The 27,806-nt window shown below is 34.3% G+C and overlaps 1 protein-coding gene, 1 long non-coding RNA gene and 1 pseudogene across 2 annotated transcripts; 1 reads left to right on the top strand and 2 right to left on the bottom strand.

The window, feature by feature from the left end:
* Nucleotides 1–2,176: 2,176 nt before the first annotated feature.
* LOC111367864 (cyclin-dependent kinase inhibitor 7-like) lies at nt 2,177–3,856 on the top strand. The gene is made up of 4 exons (XM_022988938.1): nt 2,177–2,779; nt 2,924–2,991; nt 3,206–3,385; nt 3,461–3,856. The coding sequence occupies exons 1-4, from the start codon at nt 2,435–2,437 to the stop codon at nt 3,522–3,524; spliced, it is 657 nt and encodes a 218-aa protein (XP_022844706.1). The 5' UTR covers nt 2,177–2,434; the 3' UTR covers nt 3,525–3,856.
* An 8,448-nt stretch (nt 3,857–12,304) lies between these two features.
* Nucleotides 12,305–14,113, bottom strand: LOC111366895 (annotated as a pseudogene).
* Nucleotides 14,114–25,707: 11,594 nt separating this feature from the next.
* Nucleotides 25,708–27,806, bottom strand: LOC111367863. The gene is made up of 2 exons (XR_002697901.1): nt 27,003–27,806; nt 25,708–26,040 (listed from the first exon to the last, which is right to left on the bottom strand). It is a non-coding gene; the product is annotated as an uncharacterized LOC111367863 (long non-coding RNA).

Genomic DNA, 27,806 nt, shown 5'->3' with positions numbered 1-27,806 from the left:
ATTATTGACAGAAATGATATAGGTGTTGTGCCGACAGCATTTGTGTTTGTTGTATCAAAAATCAATTAAAATTTGTCAAGTGTTTCTCTGTAAAAATTCTGTCAATTTTTTCTGTAATTATAGCAAAACTATTTTTTTTTTTGGGTAATACAATACCCATAAATTCCAATATACCACCACCAAGTTTTAATTTATGGACAATGGCCCACATTTTTTCCTAATTATTTTTTTAAGAGAGTACAATTAATTCTTCATATGAATATACAATATATTTAAAATTTCAAAAATAAAATATTACTAATTGGAAAATACAAATTAAGCTTCAATAATTTGAGGCATATAGAAAACTTCGCAAAAAATATTGAAGCATTAATATTATTACTCACCTAACAGGGGGTGCCGTTATCCCCTAACTTAAATGACCATGCATCCCATATCCACATCCCACTATAAACATCACACCTACGAACCATTCTATCGTCAATTCAAACCGTAATATCTAATCAATTTAGTTTCATCGGAAATTACGGTACCCAAAGAAATATACATGATCCATATACGAAATTTAGATAAATGAGTGTGAAAATATTATGTGCACAAACTCATAAGTCAAGTACTCGACAAGTTATAGGAACTCCGATTATGGCTCTTTGGATTTTTACTGTAATACGTAATAATTGTTTGTAATCTCATTAAAGGTTCATTTCTCGTATTTATTTATATTTTACTGGAGAGAGATGTGAAACTCGAAAAAGATGAACGAAAAAAGAGAACAAGATTTAGTAGCGGAGTCAACTCAATTGAAAATAAAAAGTTGTGATTAATATAAATTTAGTTTACGTAGACTAAATACTAGCTTTGGGTCTTTCTGGTTTGGGAGGGAACTGGGAAGAATTGAGAGTGAAAGCAAGTTGTAAAAAGAGAGAGGCAAACTGGCAACGACATCAAAAGAAAAAGGTTGGCTTTAAGTTTTACTTTATTGGTTCTTTCTTCTGTCATCTTTTTTCATGCACATTAACGTAGAAAGGGAAAAATCTGATTGAATTATTTTCTACTGTAAAACTCGATTCTTTTCAATAAATGATTTTAGACGGGAAAAAGAAAGGGAATGTCCATATTATAATAATTAGTTACGCAAGCGAATGTTAGTGCAATTGTCTTGTCTAATAAACATCTTTTCCGAGGCAAGTAGGTAAGCTATACCACTATACAAAGAAAGCTTTAAGCTTTAAAACACGAAAAAAAGTTGATCTCGTAAATATATTGATGTCATGTATTATTGAGTATAAACTCTCTTTATTTTATTATTATTATTATTATTTTTATTTTTATATCCAGGTATCCCAACTTACACTATACTAAATTCTGGACCTCCAAAATTCTTGTCTCTAGAACCTTGGAGAAGGTAAATCGCGAATTATGCCTCAATTAGATCACAGGTTCCCTCCACCGCCTGTACACTTCTGCGCACAAGAGATCCTCCTCCAAAGTGATTGCTCCATACCAAATAAATCTGACCGCAGGTTCCCACCATGATTCGAACCTCCACCCTGCCGCTGAAAGCAAGACAAATGTTGATTGATCCACCAGTTGAGCTGTGCCCCGAGGGGCTAAACTCTCTTTATTATTTCTATGCCAATTATTAAGCTCCTTAAATGAATATCATAATCTATGTTTGGGGATGATTCGAAAACTCAAGCCATGGTCCATTATAAAATTTTCTTTTAGTTCAGTGCTGACTCTGTTCTATCTACATTTGGCATCCATGAATGCAAGTCCCTATTTGATCTACCGTCTCAAGAAATTCATTTTTACTCACAAATTCTTTTAATAAAAATATATATTCTCCAAAAAATTCACTATTATGGAACTATTTTTTATTTTTTAGAATTAAAAATTCACAGTTTGTTACCATTTACTAAAGGCCACGATCTGAAAAAGAAAGAGTTAATCCACTGCTATTTATCCAACAAACTTCGAATCATACGGCAAACACCCGGTAAAGCTTGTAACAAAATACACGTGTCAAACTCTTAGTTTTTACGCCAAATTTCGTTCTACTGTACTCAACTGGGAAAAATTGAAAGTAGATCTGTCAAACGGAGCCGTCACGAATCCCGTTACCGTTAACGGAGGATGGAATGGACACGCTAATAAGAAGTCTGCACATTAGCATCTTCGTCATCATCATCACCCACTCACCCGCTCTTTCATTCTCTCTCTCTCTCTAAAACTTTTCTAACAGAAAAAGTGCCGCAACAGCTGATAATTCCCAGAACCTTCGTTTGTACACATTTGGATATATGTACACTCAGAATGAAGAGAATTCTCTTCTCACAGGTTTGCCATTGCAAAATTTGAGCATGTTTTAGAGAGAGGAGACTGAATAACATAGAACATCAGCTGCTTTCGAAAAAATTTGATTTTAGAAGGTATGAGGAAGTGTAACGGGAATGGAGAAGTCTCGTTGGTGGAGGTTGCGGAGGTAGGCTTAAGGATGACCAGAGCTAGAACTGCCCTAGCGGCTGCAAAGGCTGAGGCTATGGAGGCGACAGAGAGAAAGAGAAAAGTAGGCGAAGGAGAATTAGAGGGATCCAGGTCCACAGTTCAGCTAAAATCTCGTCGTGTTGCCACCGTGCCGGATAATTCAGCTTCGTCGGCGACTTCTGAAAATTTGTCATGCGCGAGCATTAGCTCCCATCATGTTTTAGCATCTTGCTGCTCAAGCAATGGAATGAGAGAGGTGGATAAAAAGAGTTCCAAATTCCTAGATCTGGAGGTATTCTGAAAGAATTTAATTCGATCTTAAAGCGCTTCTATAATTAATTTCCATTGAAGCTACAGAAAATGGATTGAATTTTGTCTCAGCTGCTTTGATTGTTATGTTTTGAGGTTTGAATTTTGAATTTGTTTTCTAATACAGGATGAGAATGAAGTGAGTGTGGAGGAGATTGCAACATCAACTGGTGATTCGTTGGATTGCCATGAGAGGTAAATATTAAATTTTCGATACAAATGTGATTCTTCTCTATACGTCTCTTCAATTCAAAATTTAAATCTCCAGATGAATTGAACCTCAACGGCTTCACTTTATTTAATTTCTTCCGTTCAAAATTTTTCACACGCCTTCTCTCTCTCTCTCACTTCTAGTCATGAATAAGAATACTTCTCCTTCAAAAAAACAAGTACACTTTTCTTGTTTCAGCAAACAGAAGACCCCATCCTCCGAGTTACAGTCCGAGTCAGGCGATCTGGAATCAACGGCGAGGCCACACGAGGCGAGTTCTCGCCACCGCTCGCAGGCGGAGAAGATGCCATCAGAAGCGGAGCTGGAAGAATTCTTCACCGCCGCCGAAAAGGACCTTCAGAAAAAATTTGCTCACAAGTAATTTTTCTCTCCTCACATAGTAAAAGCACCTTTGGATTCTTAGCGTTGGCCATAAATCATACATTAATGCAGGTATAACTATGACATAGTGAAAGACAAGCCAATGGAAGGGCGCTATGTGTGGGTTCAACTTTAAGTAAAGCCATGAAGAACAGAAGAAGACAGAAATTTTTTTACAACCCGCAAGGAATGAAGATTATTACACTGGCTATCTTCTCAACTGCTACAATTCTTATTTAAGTAATAGTATTAGTAAGTACTGGTTTAAATCTTATTCCATGTTTTCAATGTTCTTGAATGTATAGTTAGTTCTCTAGTCTTGTCTGCATATATTTATCTGCAAGTAGTTAACTGTAGTTCGTAGAGGAGAATCTTCTGCAGCAATAAAATGGAAATTCAATCCCCTTTAAGGGAAAACATTGAAGAACCAAAAGCTCTTTTTAGTTTTTAGTCCTATTTTTCCATGCCTGTCATTTCTCTGCACCGCAATTTTCTGACGCTTGTACAATACCAATCATATTTCTGTGCATCTTCCATATTTCATTTTTCTCTTCCCCTTTCTTTATTTATCATATTCAGAGCCATAAATTATCATATTCTGGTAGTGGAATATGTTGGGGGTGGGATTTGGAATTTGGAGCGAAAATGAGGGTGATTCAATGATTCATTGAACGAGTGACAGAGAAAGTATGTGAGTGGTAAAAAGCTAAAGAAGAAAAGAGCTTGCCGTGTAAGCTACGGGCATGTGTTGAAGATTGGGAAAGCTGACCTGGTCCCATGTGGGCGTGGGTTTGGAGTCTGGACTGGACCTATTCCTTCATTTTTTTAACCCTACTTTAGTGCATTATAAAGTACAATATTACAGTGAAATTATTACTTCCACAATGTTCTTTTACAAATATAAATAAACCACAAGAAGCCAGTTTATACGGATTGTGTGAAATATGTAGCCATCTAAGACAGAGAGGGGCAAGTCACAAGAGTGGTACTGGAACTGTTAATTTCTAACAAAGGAAAGGAAAAATAAACTCGTGGTGTGGAGTGGTGGTCCCTGATTTTTCCAAAGGGACGGCTGAAGGGGTGGTAGGCCAAGACTTGAACAGGATGAACTCATATCTGACTATCTATGTTGACATCAAAAGTGACTCTCACAGAGTTTCAAAATCAAATGATGGCTGTGGGTGTTTCCTTGTTTGTTGTGGTTTAATTTCGAATTAAACGATTCTAAATGTCGTTAGTGAAAGATTAAACTTTCTAGTCTACACATTAGATTAAAATCGAATGCTAATAGATGGGGAAGGCAATTATAATTATATTACAATAGAGCCCAGGCCACCAACATTTGTATGTGGCGAGTGTTTCAGTGAACTCATAAAGCAAAATTTAGGGGATGTCCTCAATTGAAATTGCAATAGATTTTAAAAGTCATTCTAAATTTAGGTATCTTCAATTGAGATTTTTTTGAATTTTAATTAAATTGATTAAAATTTAGGTGTCCCCAATTGAAATTTTAATGAAATCCTTTAAAATTTAGGTATTCTCAATAATTAGTGGATTTATAAAGATTTCATTAATAGAAGGATTTTAAAATATTTTGATGGATTTCAAGATTAAAAATACATATAAGTAAAATTTTTGAAATTTCACCATATTTGATGAGATTTTTATGAAATTTGTAAGAATCTATTTAAATTCATCAAATTCATTAGAATTTATAATTATTTAAAATTCATAAAAATTTTAATTGAGAACACCTCCGTAAGTTATTGATTGGGATTTGTAAATGAACGGAAGGGTTTGTCACATGTAGATGTTAGTGCGAGAGCAAGAAATAATGATTAGGAATGTGGTAACAGAAAGAGAGGAGAAAGTGGCACATGCACCAGATTCCAAGCATCTTCCGATTTGATTCGGTACATAATTGCTAATACGTCTATAGGCATCTTTCCACCTAATGCGATCGTTTTATATATGTATAAAGCGAAACAATTTTTTATGATATATAGATTCTACATGCGATATTTGTAAATAATATAGTGTGGAGTAGAGTAGGTGATTTAACTTTAGTACGGAGAATACTAATTAACAGTGTATATATACACACACACACTAACTAAATGACGTATATAAAGTAATCCCGATAACACCAAATAGGACACCATTTGGACCATATTGGCTTTCATCGAGATTAATGCTCTAGTAGTGCAATGATTTTTGTCTGTAGTTTAGTATCAACATGTTTTTATGGTAACATATAATTGAAATTTATTTGGCTCAATTTTTCAATGGGTGTATTGACGCTCGATAGAAATATCATAACACCTAATTAATCTAACATGCATGATGAGAAAATATATCATTATTGATCAACGCTACGTTATTACCGTCCTTGTTCACGTGATAAGGCTAGAAATGTACTTAATTTAGTTTAAGGGCCTGTTTGAGCCACATTATCCAAAAAAATACATTCTTAAGCAGTGATTTGATATCATTTCAACTACACATTCTTTAATAAAAAAATATTACACACAGATTAAAAAAAATTTCTTATTTTTTAATCATACATTTTCCATCAATAAACTATTTAAAAATACATTATTACCAAAATAATGTGGCTCAAACACCCCTAGATATGAAATATGGACTAAAAAAAAAAAAAAGGCACAATGATGACAAGCACGTGAGTGGGTGTGTGCCGATCGTCTATTTAAAGTGAAAGGATATGCATTAATTAGAATGGATAAGAAGGACGTGCTCAAAGATACACCTAATGGTACCGTAATGATTTGAGATCCCAATGAGGCTCTGAAGTTAATAAAAAAAAGTAAACACTTCCATCCAATAGTGGAAAAATAGCGGCTAAAATCAGGCACGGCATTTTGTGCAGCACTCTTTTTGGATCAAATCTTCATGCAATATGGTCCACTCTATTGAAAGATTAAAGATTTTTAAGATTTGGTTGGCCAATAAATTTACGGCTTTTTTGGGAGTGATTTTTTTCTTTCAAAAAAATTAATTTTTTGATCGTTATTTCACTATTTCGATCGTCATATTTGACTTTTTCTTTCACAGGTGGACCCAACTTTTTTTCTAACGGTCAAAAAATCAATTCTCAAAATTGATTTTGTGACATTACTGGTGCCATTTTCTGAATTCCAACTTGTAGCTGAAATTATGAATTTTATGCACACGTCGAGCAATTTGTTGGAAAGATGGATTAGAAAGATATTTCTAAATGCTAGATTAGATTAGAAAGACAAAATGCCTTCAAATATGAAAATTTTTGATTGAGCCATCAATATTGTTGTATTTTTTGACTTCTAACTTACTATTCTTCAATTTTTTTTGAGCAATTTCCTCAATCTGGATTGAATCAACTCTAATTGTGTTGATACTACACTAAGGTTGCTAATCTTTTTTCTTTTTTTTTTTTTGTCGCGTTTATGTGTCTTTTTTGTCACGTTCTTATCCGTAATTTTTTCATGTAATCTTTGATAATGGTTCATCCATTCACGTCTAAATATTTTGTTTGTGCACTTTAAAATAAGAAACAAATACCCTTTTTTGCATTTTTGGAATTATTTATTTTTTATTTAAAAATATGAGAGGCAACAGTTTTTTTACGTCATTCCAACGGACATTTTGCAAAGAAACCATCATCATGAAAAATATGTGCCCATTAGTAAAATGAAATAAAACTGTGACAAAAATAAGTTTGAAACATAAATAATAATAAATAAAAAATAAAAATCTTTAATGCAATTAAAATTGGTACAACAATTTGGACGTATGTGGAATGACATCGATGTTGTAAGGCTTAAAATATTTAATTTCCCCAGCTAGGGCCTACGTCCTAGATATTGATTTGGTCAATCCCGCTAGGCGTACAAAGTGGGTTCACAGAGCAGGTTCGTGGCACTAATGTTAAAAAAATAATAATAATAATAAAATCTTTAAAACTTTAAAACCTAAAATCCAAAATCATGTTTCTCCACCATTTTCCCCAAATCAAACACTTTTTCTCAAACCCATCTCCTCTCCGAAGCATTAACCTCCGGTAGCCGCTCTACTCCGACAGTCCTCGCACCTCCGGCGTCATCCCATCTCCGGCAGTCGCTCAATTCCAGCAGTCTACTCGCTCCTCCCCCCCCCCCCCCCCCCCCCCGCCCCCCGTATTTGTGTGTGGCCTGTACGGGTAGCAGAACTCGAAGGATGATGGTAGAAGGTTATTGTTTTCAATTATTGAGACCCTAAAAACTCCTTAAACCTTCAACATTTACCCATTTGCAAAGCAGAGTTCAGAAAATGCCCAACATTATCCACAAATAGAGTTGAACATAAAAAAATAAAGATGGATCAAAATTTCTGTACATTTTTCTATGTATGAAATGATACAAGCTTGTAGTATATATACAATAATGCTAACTAAATCTGTCACAAAAAGATCTAGTAATGGAGAATAAGTTGGAGTGGAGAAGATGGATAGGAGGAGTGGGAGCTTCAATGCCGGGTTCCTCGTAGAATGTAATGACCCGGTGCCGGAGATGGAGAATAGGCTGGACTGGAGAAGATGGACTGGAGGAGTGGGAGCTTCAATGCCAGGTTCTTTGTAAAAACATGCACCTTGGCCGGCAGTAGCAAAAAGGGCTTCATGTTTTGCCGCCCCAATTCTATTTTTCCCTCTCCGTTTAGAATTCCCGTTGTGTGATTTTCTTTTTTGGGAGGAAATGGGTTGAAGGGGAGCTGATTTGGGGTAGCTGGGGAGAGAGAAAAGGAGCTTGTATGTTTAGAAATTTTTGTCTTTTTTTTTTTTTTTTTTTTGGGGGGGGGGGGGGGGAAAAAAAAGGGGGCAAAAAAAAAAAAAGGGAAATTCATTTACTGTGTTGTTTATTACCTAACCTAAACGCATACTTAACTTCCACATTATGTCTCCATTATTTCTCATTACATTAAATTTAATTTTTCTCTCTTTTACTTTTAACCACACAATTTTCAATAAAATAATATTACACGTAAATTAAAAAATTTTCAATCACCCATTTTTCAAAAAAAATACTATTCATTTCATTATAATGTCAAATAATGGGGCTCAAACACATCCTTAGTGAATTCAAGAACTTCAAATAGGTGGTTTAGAGCAAATAATTAGGTGGAATATATTGAATACTATGCATATCGCAGTATTTATAGAAAATTAATTTTCAATAGTTAAAATACCTTAAATTCTTCCAAAAAAAAATTGAAAATTATAGTGCATGCTAATTCTCTATAAATTTTGTCTTGTGAACATTATTTGCCGGAAAAAGTATGTTTTTTTTAGGCCCAATCCTTCTTAGGGTCCTGACAAATCAGGCCCAAGATATAATATATTAATGGGTGGATTATTGACATCACATTTTTCATTAATTGCAAAATATTCGCAACTTTTATACATTATTATATTTATGTCCTCAACTTTTTCATTACATTTTTATCATCAATCTCCTACTAAGTAGCACATTTCATACCTCATGACAATTCTATCCCAATATCCCAGTAAGAGAACCCCCTAAATATTTTAAACAAGCATATTTGCTCTTCATTTTATAGCACGATTTTTTTGACTAGAACACATTATCATGGACAAGATATGCTGATTAATAAAAGATTAGGATAACTATAAGATTAAAAAAAAAAGAGCATGAGGATATAAATATAACAATATGTTAATGTTAATAACTTTTACGGCAAATAAAATGTGGTGCACTTAACAAATTTGTGGTGTCAATATATTTTTCTTATTTTAAAAGCTCCATCAATATATTTTTCTTATATGAAAAGCTCCATGAATGTATGTAAGGATATCCCCTTTTTAGGAAGAACACACACAAATGTAATTTATTGAGATTTATGTAGAAGGTTCTTATCGTTATAGTAAATTGCAAATATTCAAGAGAACATTAAATAGGCTTTTTTGTTCTTGGAAGATAATTAATAAATAGCATGCAATATGTCTCAAAAATAGATAACGGGTTTTGATTTTAATTATGTACATGATGTATTGATCTTAATTATGTACGTAAACAACAAAAAGAGTCGGTGAACGACTTATCTTTTAGGGTTTATTTTGTCATTCTTCCTTTGCCTTTTTTTTTTTGGTAATTGTTTTCAATGTTTGCTTATGCAAATGACTTGGGTAACGTATATTTATTGCAACCTAAGGTGCCTATATAAACATAGTATCTTCTAGTTGTCTATGTATCTTAAGGAAATTCAATTTATGACTAAGATGATGACAATATACTTAAACACTTGACTATATTGTAATCTCTACTACAAAATTTTGGAAGTTTTTCGCTCATGAGGGTTATTTAATATAAAGGAAACTTAAGATCAACTTTATGCTAAGTATGATAACTATATATGAATATAGCTGTTTTATGAGTTCAAACAAACACACACACACACACACACAAAATTTACCAATGGACATTTTTTGTCAATAATTTCAAGAGCCTTCAAGTTTATTTAACTATTCGCTTTCGCAATATCATCAATAAATATTGAGACTTGCTATGTTTTTCAAGTTTTGTATTTTGAGTAAAAGATCCAACTAAGTCTATTTTATTTACATAAAATTTTTAAGAAAATTAAAATTTAAGTAAAATTGGGTTAAGATTACACAAGAAAGTCGAAGTATATATGCCCAAATCAATCAATAATATCAGAATCTGTTCCAAAATTAGCTATAATTATGTTTTTTAACACTTAAAAAAAATCTAATATGCATCTCACGTTCACTTTGACTAGCACTAAAATATAAAAAGTAGAGAAAGAATTTAGGGTCAATTACACAATTAGGCCAAAAGTTATCCTAAAAAGTACAGAAAGTAGGGAAAATTCTATATCAAAGAAGTTCATTATAAATAATTTCAAAACTAGATATTGTTAAATTTTATTTATGAAATAATTAATTAAATATATATTTTATTAATTAAATATATTAAATTCGCAATTCTATATATTGTAGTTATAAATTATTTCTCAGTTACAAATAAAAAATCTTATAGGTTACAAATTATTTCACGGTTACAAATAAAAAAATTTATAGATTACAAATAAAAATTTTTAAATTTCACAATTTATTTATTGGGCATAAATCTCAAATCTTATATATCACAACTTATTTTACTGTCATAACTATCAAATTAATAGTTACAAGTTAGTTCTTGTCACAAGTTAATAAATTGTGACTCACGATCATACTTTTTAGTGATAATTGCAGCAGAAGTCCTAAATCTTTAAAATATTAGTAAACTTTTCGCAAATATTTGATTTATTGCAACCGTCAATTCAAACCTTTCGAAACGTTGCGACAGAGGCTCTTTTGGATGGTTTCCATCAATAATTTCGTTAGTTGACCAAAAATTAAATTTTGACCACATTTTTAATATTTTGTCAGGGGCAAAAGAGTAACTTTCTATTTATCACATCAAATAATTACATTTGTTAAATTAAATTTTGAGTTTATTTTATATTTTGAATATTTGTTTTAAGATTTCTAAAAATGCGTTTAGCTTGTTGTTTTGAAAAATTATTCTTCAAAACTAAAAACTAGAAAATATATTTGATTTGAAATTTTGAAAAATTGTTTGTGATATTTTATTTCATTAAATTTGACTATTTCGTAAAAATAGAATAATTTTATATTAATATAATATCGAGTTTTGTATACATGTTAAAGTTGGCAAATCTTATAATATTTTTTCGCTAAAAATTAAAATTAATTAATTTTAAAATATAGAAAACAAAAACAAATTAACGACTTGAATTAAAAAAAAAAAAATAATCTGTGTTCATTTAAATATTTTTAAAATTTTAATGTTAATAATTATTTGTTAGAAATATTTATAGTTTTTCCGAATTGGATCTTCACCCATTGAACCTTCCATGCTATGCGACTGTTATAGAGTGCACCGTATCAAAAGTTCGGCATCGGGCAATGCATTGCATGCACTGATTTCAAGATTGACATCGAATCTACGGGCAAAAACGTGGACAGGTTTGCAACCACACTTTTGATGCTTTTGGATTCTGTGTTTTTGGGCAATTAAGCTTTACGATTAAATTAGTAAGTGATTAGGTTTTGTTTCATGTTTAAATGGTGCAACATTCTCGATAGAGAATATGGTCTCGCCAAAATTTAATAATGCTGAGACCGTCCTCCTCGGTTGATATTTGCAAAACCTCCTAGTTACAACTATTGCATAAAAAAATAATAATAAAAAATAGGACTTGCCTACTTCAAATTAAAATTTCTCCTTGGTCCCTAAGTTCCTCACAAAAATAAAAGGCACCTAATAACAAGTAATAGGGTATATCAATTCGGAAATGTTTTTATAGGATGAGCAATGTATGTTTTACATTTCTAGACATAAATGTTCAATTTTCACGAGATCTAGATTTTTATTCAAAAGACACAACAAAAAATATTATAAATGACAAATTTAAATAGAGCAAGCAAAATTCGTAGGTTGGTTTTAAAATATTGTTTAGTACTAAATAAAGAATAAAAGTCGAGGTAATAATGTTAAAGTATAAACTTATTTTTCAGAATAATTTTCAATATTATTTAATTAGGGTTTAAAACAAGTTCAAACCATGAATCCCATTTAAGAACTTGTTACTATGGGAACAAAGATTGGACAATTTGGAGTTTTCAAGATTACTATTATGAACATATCTACTCCACTGTGATCAAGCTAAAGTAATTTGTCTTTACGGGTTTTTACTTTGCTCATGGAACAATTTTTTCAAAACTCATTCCAATAAAATAATTTAACATTTGAATTCATAAATTTTTCCCTATATTTCCACCACATTCTTAAAGAAAAATCATTTTTCCCAAAATCCATTCCAAAAAAAATCTACATCAAACAAGCATTATATTTATAAATCACTGTCCCCCGAAGAAGTTTATTCAACTCACTTTTATGCAGCATAATTACAAACTCAAAATCAAATTATTTACAGTAACTCTTTATCTCTGTTTGAAAAATGTTTGGCAATAATCTTCCATTTTGTTCCTCCTGATTTTCTTGATTAACTTCGACTCCAGTAAAGCTTCCTGGCCCTGTTTGATTGAACTGCCCAATTTGTTCTCCTGAGGACTGAGAACACTACTAGAAATGCACAAGTGTCTGGGCCGAAAGTAGGCCCAACCATAGGCCCAATAATCCCATTTTCATTCCAAAGCCCATAAATATTGCAACGGGCAAACCCACGCTATAAAATGAGCCCAAATATATATTTGCCGCTAGACTTGGCCTAGCACTGCCCCTCAACACCCCACAACCGCTGGTTTGTGGGCAGTTTCCCAGCTCACAGAGTCCAACCACCGGCATCACCGACGCCGTCAAAGACATAATGGCCCGGTCCAATGTAAAAGCCCGAGCCCACATGTTCGTTGTCATTGCTATGAATGATATTGCAATGACACTTGTCAAAATGGCACAAAACATTGCTACGAGGGATGATGTTCTTGCCTTGCTCGGTTGATTTGCACCTAACTCATTCCCTACACGCGAGTTTGTTTGTTAAGCTCGACCGGGCAATATTAGACAGTATCGAAAAAGAAAAATGTGTATGCCAAAAATTACCGACACGTGTAGACACTGCTAAGCTCAGGGCCGAAGGAAAAATGTACACTAAAGAAGTTGCCTGCAAGAGAATCCCCATGGCGGCCACCGCCTCAGGCGCAGTCGTAAGGACCCCCGATAAGAGTATCATCAACTCATACCACCACCACTCCAAGCAAACATAAACACAACTAGGCAATGCAAGGCTGAGAATTGGTTTCCATTCATTAAAGCATTCCACAGACAAAACTAGCCACGATTTTCTGTAAATGCCCGATAAGAATATATAAAGCATGAGAGTTAAAAGTATACTGAAGTCTGTTATTGCTACTGCCAATGCAGTGTCTTTAATGCCAAGACTAAGATAATAAATAAGAAAATAGTTTATCGGTGCATGCAGAGTAAGTGCGACGGCGGCACTAAACATGAGAGGAAATGTAATGTTTTGTGACCTTAAATGAATCCTAAGAGGATTGATGAGGGATTGAAATAGAAGATCTGGAAGGCAATAACAGAGGTAAGTAGAAGCAATGGATGAAATTGTGGGATCTTGGCCACAAAAAAGAAGAATTGGTTGAATATTTAGCCACAGAAAAGAAATGGGAATGCAAGAAAACAGAAGAATTATAATGGTTCTTTGTAGGGTTTGGACCATTAGAGGCAATTGTTTAGCTCCAAATCCTTGAGAAGAAATGGGTTCCATTCCCATGGAGAGGCCGGAGATAACTGAGTAGGAAGTGATGTTTGCTATGCCGATGGCCAAGGACCCGCCGGCCAATGCCTCCTTCCCCAATCTCCCCATGAAAAGCATTGATATCAAAGATTTGCCATAGACCAGTAGGCCAGTGATGATCATGGGAAAAGTTAGGGCGTACAGCAGTTTGATCTCTACAATCACCTGAAAGGTAGAGAGAGTAAAAGAGCAGAATGTTACAGAATAAATTAACAAGCATCAAGCAAGAACAGTACTAGGAAATAAATTGGTAACCTCGGAGATGGACAAACTTGGCCGGGAGCTTTGAAACGTAGAACTTTGCTGGTCTGAAAAGAAACGTTCATTCAAGCTGCCTTTGACTTTGGGAAAATTAATGTCCACAACTAGAGCCATAAATTAACTTACTTTTCACGGTATGTCTGTGTATGATAATACTTTTAAAGGAAATCACATTAAAATCTTGAGCTTCTTTTTCATCTCATATCCACATAGATATATAGTTGCCTTCAGAATTAATTGTCCAATTTCACTGTCCCGTGAATCATCTCTCTCTCTCTCTCTCTCTATGTTTATGTGTAGGAGAAACAGGTGTATAGGGTGGAAGGTGGCTCAGTGCTTGTCATGTGTAATAGAAGCCAATTTTTTTGTTACTACATAGTACTATTACAACTTTACTTCACTTATATATTGTTGGCGATTTCATGTGGGTAACAAACCCTACGAGAAAGCTGCTCAGATTCTGTACCGTCAAATAGACTAATTTTTTTCTTTCTTTTATTATTTTGATTGATCGAGAATTAGTAGTAATTCCTTGCTTGCTAAAATCCCTTTTTTCTAAAGAAAGATGTTACAAAACTAATTTATGTTTTTTTTAAGGATTCAATGAATGCAGTAAGTTTTAAGAAATATGGTAAATAGTAACAAGTATAGTTTGGGAAATATGATAGGAACATCAATCCATTTCTTGAAAAGGTTTGTCCAAGCCCCAAAATAAGATTTTGATTTTCTCTCTCTGTCTCTAGCGAGGTGTCTAATTTTTGTCGATATTGTTTCTCATCCACCATGTAACTACCTTACTTCAACAAACATAATCTTTCGGTTTTTAAGACGAGATATGAGGAGAAAATAGTTTCATCCAATAATATCATAACGCGTTACTTTCCATACAAACACATTGGCCAGAGGTGCTCATTTTAAAGCCAAAAATAGGCCACATAAAGGGATATGCAATGCTCCCTAACTCTTAAACGGTACCAAATGAACCTAACAATGTTATCACAAAATATAGGGACCATATTTCATCAACCCTATTTTTCTGTCCCTATTTTCCCCTTCCACTGGACAAAATTATGCCCAGTTGTTGGGGTGCTGCGTTGGGAATGGGCAAGCATGGATGCTGAAACTTCACGTGAGCTCTTGTGCCACTTCGAACTATCTTATTTTGCTTATCAATTTTGATACCTCAACAATAAATTAACAAAAAAATTTATTAATAGGTGGCAAAAAAAAATATACGAATTTCGTCTGGTGTCTATGAGATAAAGTTGCAAGAGCAGAACATGTCCTAACGATAGGGGAGAATTAATATATTTAAATAAATTAAGATACTCTCTAAATAGATAACATATGGGATATTTCCAAAATCGGTTGTGTTATGTGTACAACCGGTGTTATCAACCCCGGTTGTACAAGAAGAATAATTCTTCCCAAAATTGCAAGAAACTAGAAATTGATAAGATGGCCTTTGGATGATACCCAAACTTAACCCTTCACTCATAGGGCTGGCCCAAATGCCAGCTTCAGCATATGCAAAATATTTAGGGAAAATTAGGCCCAATGCTCTTAAAATTTAAGAGATTAGATTAATGCCCTAAATAAAAATTAAACTTTGTATAAACCGTATTATTTACGTCTTTACTAAAATCCCCAAACCTCAACCCTTTTCCAAGCTGCTCATTACAGAGACTCGTCTCTCTCTCCTACATCTCTCATTGCAAAACCTTCATCTATGCCATCCCTGCAGCTCCATTGTCTTCCTCCGTTTCCTCTTCAAGGATCTCTTAAAAATCGAGTCATAAAAAAATCGCTAGTCACAAACACCCGCACTTGATTCATACTCCGAAATAAAAAACTTTGACTCTGAATTCTACAATAGCTGGAGACAATGGGTTGAAGATAAAAATAATTATTGATGAAGAAGCATCTTCGAAGAAGAAGGAAAGAATTTTTTCAGAACTTTATAAGGAATTTGACTATATATTCCACTTTCAGTCATTAAGGAACCAGATTTCTATTTTTGGCAAAAATGAGACAGATTAATTTCATTGGACATTTCATAAGAGGTAGTTTTGGATTGAATGAGCGATGGCAACAAGGAATTCATGTAACTGACCCCAAGTTTACATGGAACAAGAATTGGGTATTGTTGTATTCTGTAATTTGCATATGTTCGATAATTCTTTTGTTTGTTGTTTATTCTTAGCTAATTGGTTGGTTAATCTCTTTAATTGCCATAATATGTCCAAACTCCATGCTTTTGTTATGCTGAATGGAATATGTTAAAGGCTTGCACTTTTGGTATTTAAGGTCCAGAAAATCACTTGCTAGTATTTGATCGAAAACTTATTCTTTCAATTGGATAGTTTCGGAGATAGAAATCTTAGCACAAATAATTTAAATGTGTGATTTATATGCTCCTGATCGAAAACTTATTCTTTTCAATTGGACAGATTGGTATTTAAGGTTAGCTTTTCTGGTTTTGTTGCTTGGCAATATATAGTGGAAGGTAAGGGGATAGGGCAAGTTGTCATGGTTTCTGTTTCAAGCCCTTCTCCATCAATAAAGGCAGCAGAGAGTGTAGAAATTCAAGTGCTTCTTGTGAGTAGTTTCAAGGTATTAGGGCAACGAGGATGGAAATATTGTTGGAAGAGCTATACAATGTGAGGTGGAGAGATGTGTATCGAAAGAGCAACTAGCAGATCTTGGTTTTTCAAAATGGTCGATGTGGAGAGAGATGTATAACTTTTTTTTATTGTTCATCACATTTGTGTCACTTTTTATATTTTTGTTATTTTTTTAGATTTCTGTCACTTTTTTTGGAATTTTTTTCTTTTTTTTAGTGTTCCTTACTTTTTCTGAATTTTTGTCACTTTTTTTAGTATTTGTCACTTTTTTTCAATCGCTTTGTTGAAATTTCTATCACTTTCTTTAGCGACAAACATCATCTTTTATAATAAAAATGAGATTGTATTTCATATTTTAATATAAAAGTGACATTAAACTTTTAAATGTGACATTTGTCTCCTTTCTAAATGTGTGACATTTTTAAATTTCTGTCACCTTTTTTTTTTTAATTTTTGTCACTTTTATTTTTGAATTTGTCACTTTTTTAAGTGTTTGTCACTTTCGTTAGTCGCTTTCTTGAAATTTCTATCGCTTTTTTACAGTGACAAATATCATTTTTTTAGGGAAAATTGCAACCGAGGTACCAAACCTTTCGTTTGTTAGTAGAATTTGTTCAAACCTTTACTTTGTGCCACCCACAATTCCAAACCTTTCAAAAATATGCATCGGGGGTTCAAATGGATGGAAACCGTTCGTTTGATCATTAGTTGACCAATAAAATTGAATTCTGACCAATTTTTGACCAACTTAAAAGGGTAGAAAGGTAAATTCGCTATTTAATTCTATAAAGAAATAAATAAACTAATATACCAAATAAAAATAAAAAAAATTACTATTTATCTTCTTCTTCCCCCACCCCCACCCTACGCCACCCAACCCCTGCAATTTTCCCAATAAAAAATGGTGGAAGAACTGGACTTCTTGCTTCCAAAAACTCGAAGAACTGGAATTTGGCAACAAACCCAAATGAAACTGCATTCACCGAGTTATCAAAATGGGACCAGTGGTCATCTTTATGTATCAAAATGAACCATTTGTTTCTGAAACAGCTAAGGATATTAAGGACACTGGATAAAGGAAAACTAGAAGAGGAAATAATCCATGGAAGTGATTGTGCTTGGGGTGAAAGGGAGCAGGTTACTAATTCGGAAACCAATGTCATGGTCAAGAGGTTGGAGTTTGTGACAGCATTTTATGTGTAACCCTTAAATAGCAACGAAACAAACAACGGGAATGAAGATTCAACTACACAGATGGATGACGACGACTCTTCGCAGCAGGATGCTAAGCTGAACCTCTCTGATTCAAGTAGTCAGGTACCTGAGGTTAGTGAAAGTGGCGTGTCTGTGGTACCTTTGGGTGGGTCAAGTGCTCAAAATTGTGAAATCCCGACTGAATTCATGTCCTTTGTTGCCAAATTCCAGTTCTTTGAGTTTTTGGAAGCAAGAAGCCCAATTCTTCCAGCATTTTTTAATGGGAAAATTGTAAGGGTGGGATGGGTGGGGGAAGAAGAAGATGAATAGTAGTTTTTTTTATTTGGTATATTAGTTTATTTGTTTTATTATAGAATTAAATAGCGAATTTACCTTTCTACCTCTTTAAGTTGGTCAAAATTCAATTTTATTGGTCAACTAACGGTCAAACGGACGGTTTCCATCCATTTGAACCCTCGGTGCATATTTTTGAAAGGTTTGGGACTGTGGATGTCACAAACTAAAGGTTTGGACAAAGTCTGCTAATAAACGAAATGTTTGATATCTCAGCTACAATTTTCCCTTTTTTTTAATACAAATGAGATTGTATGTCATTTTTTAATATAAAAGTGACACTAAACTTTTAAAAGTGATATTGTGTCACTTTTTTTAAAAAAGTGACAATTTTTATAAAAAAAAGTAACATTGTGCCACTCTTTTTAATTTTACATAGTATTTTTTACTTTCCAAAAACATTCATATGATTTTTTAAAAGGCCCCTAATTTTAAGGGTATTTTTGTAAGTTGACCTTATCAAGATGGGCATAAAGTGGGCTTATATATTGCTGTGTGTATTAAAATGGGCCAACGACCCAACCTTTAGAAAACCCTTTTTCTTTGGGATAATATGGGCCCACGAGAACTTCCTCTGCAAATTAAAGAACATAGTCAAATTCTTGGTCAATAGTCAAGAATCTATTCAATTAAGCCCCCGTTTCTCCCCATTTTGTGGAAATGAAAATGAATAAAATAATTTTTTTTAAATGAGTACTTGAAAAAGAAGGAAAATTTTTCGATTTACGTGTAATATTATTTTATAGAAGATTGTGTGATTGAAAATATGAGAGAAAAATAAAATGTAACGGAATGGAAATTAATAGGCGTCAAACAGGGGGCTAAGTGTTTTTAATTCTTTTATTCGTGAGGAGCTAGATGAGAAAAAACTCTCACATCCAATTTTGTAGTAGAGATTTCCTATAAAACAACCATCAACTATAATCTCAAAAGAATTATATTCCGTAAACGACATAGAGGAAGAATGAAGGGGATATCTTATCGAGGTAATCATATTTGTTTCAATAAATATGCTCTTCAGGCACTTGAACCTGCTGGGATTACATCTGAACAAATCAAAGTAGGTCAACGAGCCGAGATTCAAGAAATCTACATTCAAACACTAGAATCTTAAAGATTCTGGAAATCTACATTTGAACACTAGATTCTTAGGATTGTAACCTATCCTCTAATACTATAAAAAGAGAGGATGGCCCAGCAATATCCATTTCACACCTAACTGGTTTGGATCTGGTTTTTCGCTTCATGTGTAAAGACATGCTTCCATATGTACACTGTGGTTTCACTAGTTTGGATTTGGTTTTTTCTTCCACTTGCATAGGCATGTTTCCATATTTGTACTGTAGTTGTTTGCTTATGGGAAATCAATTGGTTTTCATTTGTTTCATTTTCTACTTATGAACTAATGCGTACATATGTACATATGTGCACTGTAGCTTCTTGGTGACGGCAATTGTGCAGATGATATTTGTCTGAAAAAATTTGGCTTATGTGGTATATTTGCAAGTAAATATTTTTAGTTCCAAATTTACCCTTATCATCAACATTCATGGAAATTCATATCAAGTAATTAAATGAAGGGTATTTTCGGTAAACTAATTGTTAAAGTGCGGGTGTGATTGTCTTTCCAATTCCCAGATAATGCTGCATGCTTTTTCCTGTAAATTTACGACTGCTTTCTTTCAATTTCTTATTTTCCTTTTACTGACCATATTACACATAAATTATTTTGATTTTATTAGCGTTGAAGATTTTGTATTAGTGGTCTGAGGGTATTCTAAATTTCCCATGTCGAACTATGGTGGGAAATTTTAAGCATTTTAGCTATAAAATGAATAAGTTCGTTGCATAGACGATAGAGTTAAGTGAAAGATAAGAAATAAAATTTAAGCTTAATTACGCAATGTTTATCACATCAAATTGTTTGTTTAGTCTTTCACACATATTATTATTATCATCGTTGTTGTTTCCACTTGTAAAGAAAGAAGTTGGTTTAAACATTTAAGTGAATGTCGAGCTTCCATTCAGGACTGAGTAGTTCATCCTTCCCTAACGGCAAGGTTACATTGGAAATCCTAAAGAACAGCTTTCAGGTTAAGTAAAAAATTGTTGTTCATCATAAATTCTTCAATAAAAACAATAGATTTTGCAGTAATACTATAAGTTATGGTTCAACTGCACATGATATCATAAAATTAGTTTCAGATAACTATCTTCATCCGTCAAACAGTGGCGAATTTAGCATCAACGTTCAACTAGGGCGGAGGTTGATTTTGACAATTGACCATCAACAATCAACGATCGTAAAAGCCCAATCCGGTCGGCGGCCGATCGTTTATTAAGATTAGATTAAATAATATTAAAAATTATTCGATATATATGTAAATGCACTAAAATCTAGAAAATTATATACATATGAAAATATAGTTTAATACCAGATACTGAAATAATGTGAAATAGTCCAAATTCGATTTCAGAAATTAGGCTGATTGTCCCTTTTGTCAATGTTGGGAATACACTCAATTTTGATGTCTTCTTCATTGTTTTTACCACTTGAAACTTGTAAGTGATCAAAATGTCCTTAACATGATATGACTACGATGGGCAATAGTAGCAGTGGGAATCCAATAACATTCTAACTTCTAAGCTAAATGCCTAAATCACATCTATGTATTTTGAAATAAAGCCCCATAATTTTAGGAGTTGTTATTTAAATGGAAAGCAATTAATCCCCGCATGAAAGTAGGAATCCTTTCGGCTTTCGGAATAAAGCACAGAAATCACCAGCGAATTATCCTAAATTACACCTTATTTGCAGATCCCTCCATCCCGTAATAGCCTCTAACAGATGGTGTTTATGCTCTAATAGTCTAATTCCTAATTTTTGAAGTAATGACTAATAAATAAGTGATTCAACTTTAAGATAAGAAATTGAGAATTGTTCTCCCTTCTCCGATCCAGACATCCAGTTCAAAACTCAAAACACATATCCTCAAATTTACATATTAATATCATTGTATCAAGTTAAACATTAAATTTAGGACCGAATACTGACACTGTGCCGAGAAGGAATTGGGGAACTGGGGAAGAACAAGAACTCACAAGTCACAATTCACAAAGGGTTTGCTAATTGCTTAACCTCAAAACCGGTAGTTTGACATGAGAAGGAAAGCTTGCTGGCTGCGGTGCGGAGACTGAGTGCAGGCCGCCTGCTGGACGCTTGGATTGGAGTGCTGCTCGACGCTCGCCTGCTCCTCTTGACTCTCACGGTGGCAGTGTCGTCTGTTGGTTACTGCGATCTGCGAGCGTCTGCCCTTTGTGGTAGTGGCGTAGTCGGCAGACGAGTGAAGGTAGACTGGTGCGTGCAGGCGTGCAGCGTGCGTGGTGCCGATTTGGGGAAAAATCCAGGGCTCTGTCTCTGACTCGCTGGGTTGAACTTGCTGGGTATATCAAGAGAAAAATTCACAAATCCTGCTTTAAGTATAGAGACTTCACAAATTAGGTTTTAAGTTTACAAAATGCAAAAGTCAGGTTTCTTTGTTAATTAATTAAAAATATTTATTAACTAAATATAACAAGGTCACAATTATATAATTAATGGTCACATATATATAATTATAGACCACAATTTATTTATTGATCACATATTATCAAATTAATTGGTCACAGATTATTTCGATGCCACAAATCAAAAGTTTTTTAGGTCACAGTTTATTTCGTTGGTCACAGATCCGAAAATTATAGGTTACAGTTTTTCTATCAGTCACATATTTTCAAATTTGTTGGTCACATATTATTTTTCGATCATAAGTTATCAAAATTTTAGGTCGCAATCTATCAAATACTTGGTCACAAACACCAAATAATTGGTCACAGACCTCCGCCACCAACACCACTGGTCCACTGCCAATTGCTCGCCACCATCACCATAGTTTAATTATAGTTGGTCACAGACGTCAAAATAGTTGGTCATAGATTCCAAACACCCACACCACCGAGCTCGATCCAGCACCACCAATAACAACACTGTTGGATATTGGTTAAATAAATCAAGAATTGAAAAATCGATTAAAGTGACTTCGTATCGACTTCGGCCAAATACTTAAAAGCTCGACTCAATTCGTTTAGGCAAAATTGTTTGCCACTTCGCCGCTTCGGGGCGCACAAATGGGGATTGACCTGCCCGGTCAGGTCGCGGGGGTCGAGGGGGCAGCGCCCCCGAAAGAGAATTTTGATTTCTCTGCATGTATTGAAGGGTATTTTTGGCATTTCGAAAATCAATATCGGATGAATGAGAAATTACGAAAAAGGACGAAAATCAGTGAATAGACACCTTTTCATAAAGGTGCATTGTTTGGAAAGGGTGCATGGTTTGGCCTCAACCATTTCGTCCACACCCTTTCATGGTCTATAAATAGGACCCTTTGGATGTCCTATTCCTCACAATTTGATATGCAAAACGTCTCTCATCCTCTCTTCTATCCAAAATCAAAATCATTTTATTTATTATGATTTTTCTTCATTTCATCCTTGGAGTACATAAGTCTAAATTTGGTTCTTTGTACTTGTGTTTTGGAGTGCTACAAACACAAGTGTAGCCGTTGTATCTTGAGAGTCGATTGCAGAAATCCGTAGGCACCGTTGCGGGGCAAATTCGACTTAAGGACAAAGAGTCCAACTCTTGCCTCGGCTTTATCACCATCATTATACTTATTTTGGCGTCACTATTCACAAAATTCTTCCAACAAACACAACACACCACAATCTACATCTGCACCACAATTGGTCAAACACCACACACCGATAGTGCCACCAACACCACCGCAATCACAGCATACACACACCACCACCGTATCCAACCACACACTACCATCACCACAAGGAGCATCAACACCACCACCACACCCCAATGTCGCCATTGTTGAAAACCACAAAAATCCCAAACCACCACCACCACTACACTTTGAGGTCGTCCCTACTGAAAACCGTAGCAGCCCTAAACCACCATTACCACCACCATAAGCAACATCAAAACCACCACACACCCTTCAACATACCCGTGCAAGTTTCCCAACCTGAAACTGGCTGATTCACTCCTACACCTGTTCGAACTCGCCCAACTCACTCTCGAACTCATTCGACCTCTTCTTCAACTTCTTCAAGTTGAAATCCAACCTACCATCCTACCCACCCGACACCACCATCGCATCCACCACCACTCCAAAAACTAACAAACGCACCAATACACTTCCACACACACTGAAATTACACAAATCAACAAACATTTTTCTATCGTGGCAGCGCTACTACACTGTCGTCAACCAGCATTGCCGCGCAACATAGCCACGACGGCGCCACGCATCACCTCAGTGAGCACTAACTTCAATGCTCACAGCAGCACTCAGATCAACATTTGACGGTTTTGCAGCAGCCACGACATCGACGATTGTCGTGAAACCAACGCTCGTCGTGGCACCTGTGCTACTTGCGGTGTCGCGCGGTGCTATGAGTTCGACGTGCATTGTTGATGTGGGCGGTGGTCTCCGACGGTGGGAGGCGGCGTCAGTGTAGGTTGAGTGAGAGAGTAAGGAGAGAAAATGGAGTGACGTGAATTTGAATTTAGGGTTTCAAATTAGATTGGTATGATATATTTTATTATTAATATTAATAATTAAATCAATACCTGAATTTTGAATTCAAAACCTTTTCACTTGATTATTGCACTATAATCTTCAAATGTTTGGAATTTTGTAATTTCCACGTATATCAATATGGAGAAAGCTCATTTGGGCCTCTGTAATTGGGCCTGATTTAAAAAATAAAAAAAAAATTAGAGGCCCAACCGCCCAACACCCAACTGACCCAAGCCAACAACCAAAGCAACTGAACGACGGTAGACAGACCAAATCTGAAAAATAAACCAACCACTCCCTCCCGGCAAAGCCAGCTAGGGCAGCCGCCACTGCTGTCAAATATGTTTCGTTCTATGAAAACAGTGCATTTTTGGATCTAATACCCAATGCTATGAGATGTTCAATTTCTTTGGAACTCATCTTTCTGATAATGCTTTATGGTGAAATGGAATATTGTCGAACTTTGTTTGCAAATTTTTTAAAAGATTTATGTACTATCTTAGGAACAAAAATACCTTCTTTACATTGAAATACGAACTCACTTGCCCATTTATCTACTTCTTACGGAAATACCAGAAATTTAAGGCTCATGCCTTTTAAGTTCATCTATAACTTCAAAGTATCTTATGATAGAAACTAATTTCTATTTCGTTTCCCAAAACATGAGCCCTCATCCCTTTTTTTTCCTCATATTTGTGTTAATTGAAACGTGGTCTATACCTCTTGCTTCTTGTGAAGCTGAACAATAAGCTGAAGAGTACGGGAAATAACAAATAATTCTGTTTTAACTTCTTGAACTAGTTTCTTCCACAATTTTCTAATTTCTTTCTTTCGTTCACCTCCCAAATTCGTTGTTAGCTTCAAACATGCTATAGCTAAAGAACAATTTCTTCATTTCTTATTGCCAAGTAATGTATATTTTTTTCCTTCCCATTCAGTTCTTGAATTTCTAATTTGTTGTCTTGTATTTATTGACAACTGAACATGTCAATTTGTTGAATAAATTTCAATTCGTTAATTCATTCTTTATTGTTCTTCATTTTTATTTCCAATCTTCTTTCTTCCATATTCATTTTTCTTCTTAATATAATTGTGGTCTGTTCTATGTTCTGTGTGAGATCTTATTTCATCTGGTGTGTTTGTTATCCTCAATTTTTTACCTTTGGTCCGTTCCGATTATTCATCAACAATTTCATTCGTTTAGGGTTATTGTATTCTCTTCTATCAAACATTGTCCAACTTTGGAAGTTGATTGTTCGGAATCTGTTATTTTTTATTAATTATGATGTGAACATTACGGTCGTATACAAATATTCACTGTCATTTAAACGATTGCGCTGTGCGTTCTAAATGAGTATAATCTTTTCTTTGAGATATTAAATATAATAATAGTTTAATGAAGCGAGAATTTATGTTGTCTAAAATGTTGATTTTTCAATTAAATGAGATTTCTATTGTACATTGCTCCGTACTCTATCTATAATATTCACATTCGGTTCTATCTTTTACTCTAGTGGCTACATTGTTTTAGGAAACAATTGTATTATGTTTCTTTGAATTTGTATTATACACCTCAGTGCGATAGAATTTATTTGCTTTCAAAGATGATTGCAGGTTCAGAGGTTTGTTATTGGTATTCTTCTAAGTTGACTTGATGTATTCTTCTATTCTTTTTAGTATTTCGTACTAATATCTTAAAGTTCATGTATCATTTTTAATTCTCATCCTTTTATTCATCATTACGAGTAGGAGTGGGCGTGGGTTGGATTGGGTCTGGTAGGGTCTGGTCAGGTCGATTTTTGTCCCAACCCAACTCATGTAAAGATTGAATTGGTTGGGTTGGATTAGGTTGGTTAGTTCGGAATAACCTGTCCACAAATATTAAAGAAATAAAAATACTAAATTTAAAGCAACATTAATATAGTCTTCCAATATTAGAAAAATTTCAAATATACAATAGTATAGTCCACCAAATATGCATCAAAATAATTATCCAATACCAATTACATATTTAATTACAAATTTACAAAACTGAGGCAAAAATCTGTTGGCAAACCTCAAGTTGTGCAAAAAACATTAAAACCTGTTGTTAGAAACTGTTGGAGGCTGCAGAAGAAGAATAGCTGAATTGGATTCAAAATAAGACACATCAAGAGAAGGAAAATAGCATTGTAAGCAGCCTTGAGAATTTTAGTCAATTCAAGGTCTTTAATATTCACAACAGAAGATGAAGACCCTGCAAATTACACACAAAATTTGTGAGTGAACTATTTCAAGTAATAATGACCACAGTAAAGGGCTTGATTTGAGAATGAGACTCCAGTCGATTTCATATTAAGTGGTACAGGAAAGTAACTCATACCCCCCCATTGTTTCACTCATTTACACTTGGAAATGGAACCGAATGAGAAAAATTTTCGTAGCCAGCAATTTAAAATTACAAAAAATTGAAACATGGGTAAATATATTCTTCTACAATAAAAATATGGATCCTGGAACCTTGTCCTAGACATCATATAGATGCTTGAGGAGATTTCTTCGCAGACTCCATGGCAAAAAGAACTGCAATGTGGATTACCATTTTGATGGGAACTTAAATAGGAAACAACATTGTCCTAAAATCTTAAAAACTTGAAAGTTAAGATCAGATTATTTTTCCATTTTCAGAATACCATAAATTATGAAACAAGGCAAAAGACTCTTTATTCTCCTATTCTTGCAATAACAAATAGCTAAATCTCACTCCTGATGTTACTACAGAAACAACAGGAGGAAGAAGAAGAAGCCAAGGATTACTCCTATTCTTAAAATTTACATAAAATCGAAGAAAGTAAGAACATTTACATGCAAAAGCCCAAAACTAGCCACTTTATTCAGAACCTGTGTAAATTTTTGAACCATGACTTGATGCTTGTACAATGTACTATCCAAGAATGAAGTAATCATCTTCATCAAATATGTTCCGTTCAATATGTATTGCAATTAAGGGTCATTCAAAAACATCTTGAAAGTTGGTGTAATGGGATTTTTTGCAAATCTGTGTCATTTGATGGAACCTCTGTGCCACATTCATTATATACATCCGTATCTACCAATATATTTCACCGAAATTATGATTATGAATAAACCAAACACATATATTACATTGCAGACAATTATTAATGCAGTACAGTCTACAAGAAAGGAAGAACATTGTACCTGAATACATTTGCTTAAGGATGGTGCAGTCTGCGACTGCAAGTTATCTTCTGACTCCAATTTCCAAATATCAAACAACAACAACATATATTTCCACTTGCATTAATACCAACACAAAAAGGAAACATTAGTGAATAAAGCCTAAAGTTGATTGTAAGGGATAAAGCTAACCGGCGCCACAGCCAAAATTTGATTCCAAGGAATAGCAGAATGTTCTTCAAAAGGTTACAATCAACCACTGCAAGACACGTATCAATATACCAACATATTCTCCAATTTCTGTGTTTCAATTTTCAACCCTAAAAATTTCGTCAAATTGCATTTCCAACCAGCAATCAGAAAACCATGTAAAAATCCTAGTAACATCGATGAATCTTATATACTGAACCAGCTCTCAGATATTTTATCAATCAACTGAGATCCGTTAATTTTCTAGCAAATTACCGAAAGTTTATTGGACAAACATTTAGAAATTAGGGCCGTGGATAAATTTTAAGCTCCCGAAGAGATATTATGTGAAATTTTTCTACAAAAACTTTGAAGTAAGACTGCATTAGAAATGCATTAAGTAGTGCTGGCGTGGAAGTAAACATGGAAGATAAACAAGAGCAGAACAATGAGTCAATGACTAGAGAAATAATATACCTGGCTTGTGGTTGTGGGTTTTTTAGCACCGGACATCCGATGACCGGCTTGGGGAATTGAAAAATGAAGATGGCTGTCGACGCTGTCGAAGATTTGAGGCTTCAAGCAGGAGTACGAGATAAAGAAGGAATAGAGAGATTTAGCCATTTAGGGCTTCTT

Source organism: Olea europaea, chromosome 18, assembly GCF_002742605.1.
Source record: "Olea europaea var. sylvestris chromosome 18, O_europaea_v1, whole genome shotgun sequence".
NCBI classification, from domain to species: Eukaryota; Viridiplantae; Streptophyta; class Magnoliopsida; order Lamiales; family Oleaceae; genus Olea; species Olea europaea.
This window is presented reverse-complemented; position numbering and strand designations above follow the sequence as displayed.

Coding starts and splice junctions, on each gene's coding strand:
- LOC111367864 (XM_022988938.1), top strand. CDS start 2,435: ATGAGGAAGTGTAACGGGAATGGAGAAGTCTCGTTGGTGGAGGTTGCG. Junction 2,992..3,205: donor TCGTTGGATTGCCATGAGAG/GTAAATATTAAA, acceptor TTCTTGTTTCAG/CAAACAGAAGACCCCATCCT. Junction 3,386..3,460: donor CAGAAAAAATTTGCTCACAA/GTAATTTTTCTC, acceptor ACATTAATGCAG/GTATAACTATGACATAGTGA.